General features: G+C 40.8%; 2 protein-coding genes across 3 annotated transcripts in view; one reads left to right on the top strand and one right to left on the bottom strand.

The window, feature by feature from the left end:
• Positions 1–3082: 3082 nt before the first annotated feature.
• Positions 3083–4300, top strand: atp5mf (ATP synthase membrane subunit f). Its single transcript, XM_072442260.1, has 4 exons — positions 3083–3185; positions 3820–3927; positions 3996–4112; positions 4179–4300. The coding sequence occupies exons 1-4, from the start codon at positions 3170–3172 to the stop codon at positions 4205–4207; spliced, it is 270 nt and encodes an 89-aa protein (XP_072298361.1). The 5' UTR covers positions 3083–3169; the 3' UTR covers positions 4208–4300.
• Positions 4301–4812: 512 nt separating this feature from the next.
• Positions 4813–13241, bottom strand: part of cpsf4 (cleavage and polyadenylation specific factor 4) — a 52809-nt gene continuing 44380 nt past the window's right edge. Inside the window, exons 1-8 of one of the 2 annotated variants that reach the window (XM_072443775.1) lie at positions 6937–7357; positions 6384–6434; positions 6158–6310; positions 5979–6074; positions 5811–5904; positions 5598–5670; positions 5362–5514; positions 4815–5268 (exon numbers count right to left, since the gene is read on the bottom strand). In XM_072443775.1, the coding sequence (XP_072299876.1) occupies positions 5200–5268; positions 5362–5514; positions 5598–5670; positions 5811–5904; positions 5979–6074; positions 6158–6310; positions 6384–6434; positions 6937–7039 (792 nt within the window). In that variant the 5' untranslated portion in view covers positions 7040–7357 and the 3' untranslated portion in view covers positions 4815–5199. Of the gene's footprint in view, positions 5269–5361; positions 5515–5597; positions 5671–5810; positions 5905–5978; positions 6075–6157; positions 6311–6383; positions 6435–6936; positions 7358–13241 lie in introns of those variants that run through there. The other variant, XM_072443777.1, reaches the window with a different exon arrangement.

Here is a 13241-nt window from a genome sequence, read left to right as displayed (position 1 = left end):
TAATAACAGTAAGCCCTTTTTTCACCTTATTTAGGCTGTGCTTGTACTTTCTGCAGTGCTGCAGTGTTATTCAGGAACAATTTGAAAATGGCAATTAGTTTGTCCATTTACTATCTTTAGTCTTACATTATTATGTCCTTTTTTGGACTGTTTTGTACTCTGCACATCCCTCTTGGGAAAGGTGCTGTTCTAATAGTGGTTATTACATTTGTGTGTGAGAGTGAACGACATAGTTTGATTTAGTAGCTCAGTCCATTATTGCAGTGTGAATAAAATGTGTAAAATGTGTCTCTGTGGAGTGTTTCCACACATGTCCTCGTGTCCATCCAGACCCGTCCAGAGGTCTCCTCAGGGAGCTTCATCAGAGCCTGAGAGCTCCTGTTAGAAACTCATCTGTGGCTCTAAAGAGATTATTACCCTCAGGTGTCTGCAGGCCTGTGTTTCACTACCATGAGCAGCAGCTCAACTACACAACTACACTCACTGTTAGAAACTCAAGAATGATAAGACAAGTGTGTTGTGTTGACAGTGCAAAAATGACAATAAATAATAAAATAACACACATAGTTTTGGGAAGGACATAATTAGAGTTGTGAAAATGCTACATTAAATAGAAATGAGAGGATGATATGGTCAGTTAGTGATGGAAGGGTTGATGTGAAATGTGTTTTAGAGCTTTATTCTTTTGCTTCATTCTCTACATCTTTCTTCTGTCCCTTTTCTTTTTCAGTCCTATATCCTCTCTTCTCTTTGTCCTCCATGTCCTTCATTATGGCACAAACCCCTTTTCCTGCCTCTCCATTTGTCTTCTTCCATCTCTTGCCATCAGCTTCAAAGAGCAGTCTCTGTGCTGGACCTCGGGGGCACCTGCCCATTGACATGGAATCATATCCTCCTGCTCCTTGTGTGTTGTGGACAGAACTGATGCAGAAACACACAGGCCCAAAGCAACTTAACAAACATACAAGGCTAATAATCAAACAAGAGAACCTGGCAGCCACATCATTTATTCTTGTAGGTTTACTCTAAATTACAGGTCAAAGGACATTATGTTCCATGACTCTGAAATAAAGTGTTCTGAGTGTGTCACCTCAAGGGTGTTCTCTGGCAGGAGATCGGATTAGAAACACTGGTGTTTGTGTAAAAACAATACAGGAATAAGAGCTGTTCAAAGAGTCTGTGGTTTTTCACTGCTGCAAAAAAAATGTTTGTATCAAAACTGATGGTCTTTTGTAAAATTGTCCTATATTCAGAACAAGGACTTCCTCAAAATGAAACAAATCAATTGTAATAAGAAGACTCATAAAGCATTAACCAGTCATGCACTTTTACGTTTTACACCAGGTAGATTAGAGTCATTTGTTGTTGTTGTTGATGTTGTTGTTGTTGTTGTTGTTGTTGTTGTTGTTGTTGTTGTTGTTGTTTTATGTCTGCCCCGGGAAGTGATAGAATTAGTCTTTGACAACACTCGACTGATGGAGTCAGTGGTGGCGGCAGCTTTACATCTCCATGTGTCCTGATGCATCTTAGACATCAAACCCTGCATGGCCGAAAACTTTCTCCAGATGAACCAGAACAAAATTGAAATCCCTGGTACAGACTGTGTGAGTTGAGGTCTTGTTTTTGCCGATGCTTTTATGACGTGTACTTTTATTGACGAGAAATAACTCTCACAGGACTCCAACGTAAAAAAGAGCTTCGTAAAACTTCCTACAGGAGAAATCAAATGAAGATATTCAAAGAGAATAGAAAAGTAAGAAACCCATTTGTCTTTGTGTCTCACCCGAACGGTTCCTTGTTCCCACTAAAGCGCTGTCTCTCTTTAAGTGACAGTAACATATTTACACCAGAGAAGGCAAAATGTTACAAATAAATTCCACAAATCAAATAAATGTAATCAAATGAATTTAGCTTATTTGAACAATGAAATTAGTTGTCTCTCAAACATAAAACATATAACAAAATATTGACCATATGGCTTTCTATGGAAAATGATACATAAACTAAACTTGGCTCTCACATAAACTGTAATACTCTGCTCTCTGGTCTTCTCACAAACAGTATTTCAGGTGCACAATTACAAAACTGCACTTGTCCTGATTAGAGCAGGAGGTGAGACCACATTGAATGAATTTAAAATCACTGCATTGGCTTCTTGTGTGTTTTAGAATCGATTTTAAGGTTCTTTTAAGGTTTATTAAACATCTTAATGGTCTTGAGCATTCTTATCTTTTGAAATTGCTTTTACCTTGGGCTTCTAGTCATTCCCAAAGTCAGGACACACTCACTGTGCGGTGTCTTTCCAGTACTATGGCCCTTGTTTTAGGAATGTGGAGCAAAGTCCACATCCACCCTATAACTTAGCTTTTGATTCATATTTATTAATGAATTTCTATTTATCATATACATTTATCAATCTATATATTATAGGTTCTATGTATTGATGTCCTAGTTTTATGGTATTTATGGTTCATCTATGTTCAGCCTTATCTAGGGTGGTGTGTGTGTGTGTGTTTGGGTTGTTTGGTTGTGTGGGTCAGGCAGTTCTGGGTGGAATATGGGCATGTGGACTGTTTTTAATGCACTATAAGACATTTAAGTGGTAGGTGTATTTGCGACTGTTGAGGGTGTTTGTGTTTGACAGTCAAAGAGTTGAGCCATGATTAATACTCAGAATCAACATGACAGTCCCAGTATATTTGAATGCACTGGTTCCACCCGCTGACTCTGCATGGGGCAAGGACCACTTGGTGCCAGTGTAGCTTGTCAGTGTAGTGTCAGTAACAAGCCTGTGCAGTCTAACATAAAAGTAAATTCCATAATCAAATTTCAAGTTAGCTTTTCTATTTGTTTCCAGCCCAGATCCCATGCTCCCAGAAATAATTCCCACTTTTTTCAAAAGAATTGTGTATTTACTAAAGGACACAACATGCTGATTGACTTACATTTTGTTCCATTTGAACTGATGGGTAAAAGGACAAAATAGTATGACTTTTAAGCTCTATGAGATTTGAACATTTGAACAGTTTAAATTATACTATTACAATGAGGAATACCAGAAAGCTCCCGCTGCTGCCCCCTGGTGGACAACTGTGCGCTAAATTTAACCTCCCATAATGCCTTGCTCTTTTCCCATCGTCCCCTGCTTCCAAGTCTCACAACCATCAAGATGGCGGACAGACCAGGTAACTCTACGTGCCCTTTGTAGAAAGAATCTAATCTTTGCTCTTTATTGCGGCCCTTGGTTCGTGTTGTTTGCGTCAACTGAGTTTATGTGTTACGGCCATAATAATAATTATAATAATAATGTAGAATGTAATATTATATCTAAAGTATCAACCGCGCGGTGAACAAGTCCCGTCAAGGACTTCTAGTGTCATTGCCAGGTTTGCAAAAAATAAAATAAAAAATGGCAATGTCCATTTCTATTTGATGAAACTGTTATTTAGTTTTGTACAGTCTGGTTTGTTTGTTGTTCGTCTTAATGTTGTGTTACATGCATAATTTGACAGTCTTGCTTTAGCCTATAGCATGTGCAGCCAGTGCCAACACAAACCATACATTATGTTCCGACTTGCACCGGGTCATTTTATAATGTCACTTTAATGCGTGTGAATAATCCAAAGTGAACACTAGTGTTGCAGTTTAATTTAGCCAGGAAACTGGACCAATTCATGTTTGATTCGCAATTCTTGTGTTTGTCTATGATATGACTGCCATTTTTATATGCAATAAACTATCACTCTGGCCTTTTATGAATATGTAGTGTACATTTGATGTCTTCAAAACAACGTTTGACTGTTTTGATTTTCTTTGCAGTTGCCGTAGTTGAGAAGCGGCTGATGGACGTGAAGCTGGGGGAACTCGGGACCTGGGTTGGAGGTCGAGACTTCACTCCAAATGGGCTTATTGCGTCCCTCCGCAGAGGTTATTTTGTATTTTTTGTTAAAGCACATTTCTTGGGGCACACATTTATGCCTGTTTTCTTTCTTTAGGCCACGACAGATACTACAACAAGTACATTAATGTAAAGAGAGGAGGCATCGGCGGTGTGGCTATGCTGCTTGCTGGATATGTAGCGCTCAGCTATCTGTGGGAATATGACCACATCAGTAAGACCAATGTTTTACTTTTTCTTTTCTTATTATGCAAAAAATAATTCAATCATTTCATTCCAGAACACGATCGCTGGAGGAAGTACCATTAAAAGGCCAATTGTTTCTCGAGGGTTCAACTGTCACCTCCTTTCAGCTGTTTAATTTGTTAAAATTGTGACCAATAAATATAAAATTATTTGAAATGTCTTTATTTTAATATAGTATATAAGACTGACTGTGTATCCAATTAAAATTACCCAGTAAAAATGAAATTAAGGAGAGTGAATGGCTGTCTAATGTCTGTGTTGGCCCTGTGACGAGTTGGCCACTGTCCAGGGTGTACCCCGCCTAAGGCCCGAAGTCACTGGGATAGGCTCCAGTCACCCGCGACCCCGAAAGGGAACAAGCGGTAGAAAATGGATGGAATAATTCTGGTTAGATTCTAAAGCTGGGGTATTTATTTGATAATTACTTAGTATATTTACTTTATTTTTGAAGCTAAAGTTGCAGGTATGAAAATACATTCTTAAAGCCTTCCAGTCGTTGCAATACTGTTACGGCAACCCAAAACTTGCCAAGACACCATTTGAAGCTTTAGTTTTATTAGAAAGCAAATTTAACACACATAGAAAGTACTGAACTTCGGACATTGAGTAATGTTTTCAATAGTGTGAAAAGGGCTTCAATAGTATTGTTTCGAAGGAAGTGCTGAGAATAATCTACTCAAGACTGGGAATGCATTCCTTGCTACGCTTATTCCTACTTCCACACACTGACAACCGCTGATACACAAAAAGGTTTGAATTTGCATTTGTAGCTGGGCAAAATCCAGTAAATGGAAAAGTCTGAAAGCCTTAAATACAATCAGTCCACAAAAATGGCCAACAGAGCTTCAACCTTCCTCTTTGCAATTCGATTGATGGTGGCAGACAAAGACCATCGTAAGACGGGGGACAAAGTTCTGCGTACGTACAGATTTTCTTCTGTAGACACTGCCTGCGTTCAATCGGACAATGTTTGCACAATGTAGATCATCTTCCTGTCTCCGGTTCTGTATTCACCGGCAAAAGGTCCTTCAAACTTGCCAGTTTGTTGCCAGATTCTACTGTCCACTCAGGAAGGCAAGATGACCTTTAGAGCACTTATTGGCATAGTGTCCTTTCTCACCACACTGCAACAGATAATCATTCAATTATTTTTATAATGTATTTTTTTTGTGTTACAAGTCAACCAGTGTGCACAGCATAAACATCACATGACAAACCTTGTAGCACGTGACCTGGTCCAATGGGCGAGGGCCTCTGGTCAGCATATTGTTGTGCTGTCCCATGGACGACATGTTTTGTGTCCGTGGGCCTGGACTGGAGTTGGTCAACTGGATTAAAGAAAGTGAGGAACGACCCATAGTAGATGCAACCTGTAATAAACAATTAAGATTCTATGTATAAAGCTGTGATAAGTACTTATGTAATGTGTACAATTGTCTGTGAGTGAGCTTACTTTTGACATGTTTTGACCTTGGAGCGGGAGAGGTGGCTGTTCTGACGCTCCCATTGGCAACTCGAAACGGGGACTGAAATACATTTTTGAATAATGGTTTAAAATGGTGATTAATAGAATAACTAAATAAATAAGATTTGTTTAGGTTAGAAATTAATATTTACCCAGCTTTCAAATCAACACAAAGACTTAACCATTTAAAAAATAACTTACTGCATAAATTTACAGGACTTTCCCTCTGGACAGAATCCCACAAGGTAATTTACACAGATGACTCTTCTTGTATGTCTGTGCCTGCAGTCAGGACCTGTGTCAGAAAGATTATTATTAAACAAGAAAATAATTAAAAAAAAGACATATATAAAGAGGGTAGAGGCTCACCGTGTTTGCAGAAGCCTCTGTCATACCAAGGACAGTCTTTAATTTTGGACTCGGGATCAATGTGTAAAAAAGGACATTCTTTGTTGCTACATTCACCTGAGAAAGATGACACGGTTAAACGCTGCAATAGTAGCAAAGGAGTAGATTATTAGTTCATATAAATGATAAAAGTAACCTACCGAATTTGGAATAGAAATAGCATTCAGGCATTTTAGTCATGTCATATTCATGAAGAAACTCGCACTGGTCCCCCTTCTTACAGAGTCCTCGGAGCCAGTGCTTGCAGACTACAGTCTTCTCTCCACTGATGTGACGAAAGGGGCACATCCCACCTGGAGATTCAAATGCACTGATTGTCTCTGTTTCAACCAGTAAGTAGGGTTCTAGACCATATTATGTTCATACCTTTCTGACAAGCTGCTCTCATGAAGAACTCACACACTGCGGATCCAGACTCTAGAGACACATTTCATAACAGGTTAATAAAAATAATAGAGTAAGGACTATTCCAAGTGCTGCAACATGCAACAACCTTCCCAATGAGAGGTGGCTAATGAAGTTTAATTCAGCTAACTAAACTATTCAATAAACTGTGCTTTTTATATCACATCATGCCTTTAATGAGTAATGCAACAATAAGACTGAATATTGTATATTACTCTTGGGTAATATGTTGGCCTCCCTTTCCTTACAAACATAATATACAAGTGAAATAAAAAGCTTGGTGCTTCATCAGGCTTTTTATTTACCTTCTTTGAGCCTTATAAGTAGTAGCTGTTATATACTTTGAAAATATTATGTGCAGTGTCAGATAATTGCAAAAATAAAATAACTAGATTTACACTCGCCCTTCTGTAGCCTTCAATGAAAAGAACTTTAACCGCTTTTACTTGAGTAAACTAGTCCACTGGAGGTGTGTGGACAGAGGCTAATGTAGCCGCTAACCGGAGGAACTTACTGTCCATGCCGGGGAACGGCAGCGGCTGAGCGCCCAGCTGCTGCCTCACGGCGATCTCCAGGTCAAACTTGATGTGGTCCACGTTAGCGAGTAAGTCCTGCATATTGTCCTGAGGATCTGGACCTAGTTACAAAGCGCGGTGAGTTACGGGTTAGCGGATAGTTAGCCTCATCCACGTTAGCCAGAAGGGCTTAACGGAGTTAGCCTGGTTGACCACCAACGCGAAAAGCAAACGTTTGTCCAAGGAAACGGAGAAATGGTTGGTTTGCGAATGTCCTTTTACGATTGTGCACGGTTTAGGTATTTTACAGATTGCCACCAGTCTTCCAAAATGGTTTTCCAGTGGTGCTAGCATGAGCAGCCCATGAAGCCGCGCACTCATCAAAGCAGACTCGACCAAACGATCGATGTCGAGCACAGATCACTGCCGCGGATCAGACTCAATGGTGCCGCGGATCAGACTCAATGATGCCGCGGATCAGACTCAATGATGCCGCGGATCAGACTCAATGGTGCCGCGGATCAGACTCAATGATGCCGCGGATCAGACTCAATGGTGCCGCGGATCAGACTCAATGGTGCCGCGGATCAGACTCAATGATGCCGCGGATCAGACTCAATAATGCCGCGGATCAGACTCAATGATGCCGCGGATCAGACTTAATAGGCCATAGGCTGTAGCCTGTATCGTTCAAGTTCGCTACACCTGTCACAAGACTAAAAAAAAACTTCAAATATAAAATTATCATTGTACCATTAGCTCATGACCAAAAGTTCTCCACTCGGATCGCGCCAGTTTTTTTACGGCGATAACTTAAATGCGGAACTATATTCTCAGCGCAATATCCCTACGCCTGAATCATTCCGCCTCTGAATCAGCCAATCAGGTGAGAGTTACAACAACAACATCAAACATGGCTGCTCCCGTGGAGCGGCATGTTGTCTCTCGAGCCGATAGAAAACACTATGAAAATATGGATAACACGTGCATCACACACATTTCATCGGTAGAAAAAGAACAAACACAGCCACAGACTGTTGTCCTCTGGAGGAAGCTGTTGTCCTCTGGAGGAAGCTGTTGTCCTCTGGAGGAAGCTGTTGTCCTCTGGAGGAAGCTGTTGTCCGCTGGAGGAAGCTGTTGTCCGCTGGAGGAAGCTGTTGTCCTCTGGAGGAAGCTGTTGTCCTCTGGAGGAAGCTGTTGTCCTCTGGAGGAAGCTGTTGTCCTCTGGAGGAAGCTGTTGTCCGCTGGAGGAAGCTGTTGTCCTCTGGAGGAAGCTGTTGTCCTCTGGAGGAAGCTGTTGTCCTCTGGAGGAAGCTGTTGTCCTCTGGAGGAAGCTGTTGTCCTCTGGATGAAGCTTTTGTCCTCTGGAGGAAGCTGTTGTCCTCTGGATGAAGCTTTTGTCCTCTGGAGGAAGCTGTTGTCCTCTGGAGGAAGCTGTTGTCCTCTGGAGGAAGCTGTTGTCCGCTGGAGGAAGCTGTTGTCCTCTGGAGGAAGCTGTTGTCCGCTGGAGGAAGCCGGTGACTTGTGCTCAGAAGTGAATAGAAATCGATGGAATAGACCGCGCGTTAGCGGCAGCTGTTTGTGTACACAATGATGACTTCGCCAAACAAAACTATCCTACGTCTTCTGTGGCTTCTTCGGACGGAAATCTTTCTCATTTTCTGGAAAGTAACAAGCCAGGCTTTCACCCTACATGCTATAGACGTTTCACCCTACATGCTATAGACGTTTCACCCTACATGCTATAGACGTTTCACCCTACATGCTATAGACGTTTCACCCTACATGCTATAGACGTTTCACCCTACATGCTATAGACGTTTCACCCTACATGCTATAGACGTTTCACCCTACATGCTATAGACGTTTCATTGACAAGAAACTAATTACTAGTGCTGAAAAGCAAAACAGTCGGTATGTGGGCAGCATGGCGAGGGTGAGAAGGTGAATCTACCACATCAACTCTGCCACCTTCTCCCAAACGACTGAGATCTACCACAGATGCAAAGACAAAATCATCTAAAAAGTCAAGCGATGTACTTCCTGCAGTTTGCATCATTGGCAGAAGGTTGATCGCTGTATCAAAGAGGCTCACAAGACAAAGAAAGATAAATTGGTCCAAGCTGAAACTTTAACTGCTGGTGAGTAGATTATATACTGATTCTTGCATGTGTGTTTTCTCTTGCTCGTGGTAAATAGGACTAATCACAGTGAAATAAGTTGGCCAAAATATACATAGATAAGATAAGAAAAGATATTCCTTTATTGTCCCACATGGGGGCATTTCATTGATGCAACGCAGGAAGATCCAGAGGTAGATACAGAAGAAAAGAACAGATCACTATAGGAATATGTGCCTAGTTTATGACATGTAGGTGTAGATGTAATGTACGTAAGACTGTATGATGATGTGAGTTGAATAAAAAGGCAATACAACTTTTGCGATTGTTTACTGATTGTGCTCACCCTTGATTGAAATTCTTTTACTTCTCCTTTACTGGGAAGTTTGGTCAAAGCAGCTGAATCAAGAGCAGATGAATCCATCCTGATGTGTACCAGAGGCACCTCTATCACAAGAGGTGTTACAAAGAATACACAAGCTTTCTGACAAAGAAGACAAGTGATGAAAGGTAACATTTTGGTAATCAAATAAAATATATATATTTCCATATATTTAGATAAATTCATAATTTAATTGAAAATTATTGTAATGACTACACGATCATTTTAAAGACGTTTGAATCAAAGCAAATTTCTGTTTGTAGTGAGCTAGTACATTTCAATCACTGCATTTCCTTGCTTTATACAGGTGAGCTAAAGTCTGGGAGTACGGCAGACATACAGCATTCTGTGACACTGTCATCCGGACACGACTGATTGAAAATCAGGAAATCCTCAGAATGAAGAAGCTCTTGTCCCTGTTCCAGAAATTCATCAAAAAACACCCTGGTCATGGAAGTTACCGGTAATTAAATTATTCTTATTGTTTATGAAAGAAAACAATAGAAGATCAGATAAACATCACAGCTATGTTTATTCATGAAATTTCATTCAAGATCAAACCAATCCTGCTACAGGAGTCCACATATTTCCATTCATTTTGTTTATTTATACAGGGAAAACCCAGTGAGAAAAGTGGTTACCCTGTTAAAACACAACACAAAATAAACAACAAACATAGGATACTAAAACACAAATAAAATAATAATTCTAAAACTAAAACACAAATAAAATAGTAATCTATCAATACTTATGAATTTCTATTCCTTGTCTAATTTTTACAGATCCGATCTTCTGAAGAAGAGATTACAGCGAGACTTACCACAGCTGAATTTTCACAAACCACCAAGAAGAAACCTGAGTGAAATGGTTTCCACGGAGACGACAGGACTTCTCCACCAGGTTCTTCCACTGAAACTGATATGTCAGTTTCTGAGATGTCATGTAGTGATGGAGAAATGGAGCCAGAAAGTGGTAAAGATGCTGCACTGCGAGAGCTCTCAAGGACAGTTTACAGTGCAGGTGTATCACTGAAACAAGCGGTCAAGAGTGCCCCTAGTATGGATGAAACAAGCGGTCAAGAGTGCCCCTAGTATGGATGAAACAAGCGGTCAAGAGTGCCCCTAGTATGGATGAAACAAGCGATCAAGAGTGCCCCTAGTATGGATGAAACAAGCGGTCAAAAGTGCCCCTAGTATGGATGAAACAAGCGGTCAAGAGTGCCCCTAGTATGGATGAAACAAGCGGTCAAAAGTGCCCCTAGTATGGATGAAACAAGCGGTCAAAAGTGCCCCTAGTATGGATGAAACAAGCGGTCAAAAGTGCCCCTAGTATGGATGAAACAAGCGGTCAAGAGTGCCCCTAGTATGGATGAAACAAGCGGTCAAGAGTGCCCCTAGTATGGATGAAACAAGCGGTCAAGAGTGCCCCTAGTATGGATGAAACAAGCGGTCAAAAGTGCCCCTAGTATGGATGAAACAAGCGATCAAGAGTGCCCCTAGTATGGATGAAACAAGCGGTCAAAAGTGCCCCTAGTATCACTGAAACAAGCGGTCAAAAGTGCCCCTAGTATCACTGAAACAAGCGGTCAAAAGTGCCCCTAGTATCACTGAAACAAGCGGTCAAAAGTGCCCCTAGTATGGATGAAACAAGCGGTCAAGAGTGCCCCTAGTATGGATGAAACAAGCGGTCAAAAGTGCCCCTAGTATGGATGAAACAAGCGATCAAGAGTGCCCCTAGTATGGATGAAACAAGCGGTCAAAAGTGCCCCTAGTATCACTGAAACAAGCGGTCAAAAGTGCCCCTAGTATCACTGAAACAAGCGGTCAAAAGTGCCCCTAGTATCACTGAAACAAGCGGTCAAAAGTGCCCCTAGTATGGATGAAACAAGCGGTCAAGAGTGCCCCTAGTATGGATGAAACAAGCGGTCAAGAGTGCCCCTAGTATGGATGTAAATTGGCCTCCTACATCAGAGGATCTAAATGTTTCCTCTGCCAGAAAGATTGTGCCAATTGAACTTTATAACTTACATTTTTGGTGTGTAGGTGCTAGTGATAAATTGACATTGTCTAACATTGTAAATGTATCCGAGGAGGTTGAGCTTTGTTTACTGTCAATTTGCCAAGATATATATTTGTCCTCAAAAGGTAAAAATCAAACCAGTCCAATGTCATGGCCTCATGTTAATGTTGTACTTACACATTTTGACATCAATCATACTTATATCATTCCTCTGTTTGTTTGTATATCCTATTCTGCAGAAAGTTTGCCTTATACTAGATCGAAAGATGTTAATTAGCCTGTTTATCACGATGTAAATACTGCTTTTATGATTGTAATTATTCATATTGTTCATATTGTAAATACATTACATAAAATTATATCCGTTCTATAGAATAAAACCTTTACCAATAGCCTATGTTTTCTTTCTTCAAATGGGCAACTGGTGTTGAAAGGGTTAAAATACTACTTTTAGATTATGTTTTTATAGTGTAGTATGAATCAAGACTAGAGAATTTGTAATTGTTGAAGCATCAGTTGAATACTAAATGTGGAGTAAGAGTTTTCAAGTGCGTAACGATAACATGCAAAATTGTTAAAACTGTTTTTTTAACTTACATTTGCACATAAACTAAAGCACCCAGAGTCTTACCACTTTACATCCTTCAAGAAAGTAGTTATGTCTCTGAGAATCTGAGTTTCTGAAGTAATCAATCAAAGAATGAAAAAAATAAGAAGGTATGAAGATGGGTGTACAGCCCAATTTGTCACATATTTGGGTAAACTGGCAACTTCGACACCTATTTTCTCAAATACTGGCAGAAATCATGCGGAGAACTTTTTCCCCCAGCTCAAGTACATCTTTGAGATTGGAAAACCACTTTTGAAAAGTAGTCTTGATGTGGTGGAGCGAAATTCATTTTCTAGCCACATTCTGAGTTACAGCCTATGGCCTATAAAGGCGGTATGGACGATTTTTCGGCGATTTGAGAACGCAGGCGGAAGTGCGCATGCGCACTCCCCCGTGTGGACTGATACAACACACACGTGCGTTTGTTTATTAGCGCAACGGAGCGCATCGCATCTCTCGTCTCCCGTAGATTTCTGTCCACTTCTGCGTCAGCTCGAACTGTCTTTCTCCGTCTTCATTTTGCCCCGTACACTGAGGGAACTATATTATGATAGATCCATGCGCTTAGGCACGCGGAAACGTGGGGACGAGCCTGACGCGGCTGCAGGTGAGCGATAGGTGCGTTTTATGATTGATACGTGGCAGGACAAATGATTCATCCACGCCACGAGGAAATATGACAAAAAATTTGCTGAAAAAAATCGTCCATACCACCTTTAATGGTGCCGCGGATCAGACTCAATGATGCCGCTCAATGATTCCGCTGTTTTAGAATAAAGGACATTTGAATGGGCCAAGACCAAAACAATAAGGTTAATATTTTCTTCTTTGTTGTTTATGGAGAATTGAACTTAAACAGCCACGTCAAATCAACATCATCATTGCCAAAATCAAAAGTATAGTGTCTAAACCAGACTTGGGTCCATGTGTTTGTCTCCAGTAGATTAGACTACTGTAAAGACCTGCTCACTGGCCTCTCCAAACGAGCTGTAAAACAGCTGCAGTACATCCAGAACGCTGCTGCTTAGGTCTTGACTAGAACCAGGAAGTATGATCACCTGTTCTCAGGTCTCTGCACTGCCCCCTGTGGCTCAGAGAAGAGACTTTAAAGCAGCTCTGCTTGTGTACAAGTCTCTCCATGGCCTAGCACCAAAGTACACCTCGGACATGTTA

The sequence above is a fragment of the Eucyclogobius newberryi genome, unplaced genomic scaffold (genome assembly GCF_026437365.1).
Source record: "Eucyclogobius newberryi isolate DKJ021-1_F unplaced genomic scaffold, fEucNew1.0.hap1 SCAF_13, whole genome shotgun sequence".
NCBI lineage: Eukaryota > Metazoa > Chordata > Actinopteri > Gobiiformes > Gobiidae > Eucyclogobius > Eucyclogobius newberryi.
The sequence above is the reverse complement of the archived record's forward strand: the minus strand, read 5'-3'. Positions and strand labels throughout refer to the sequence as shown.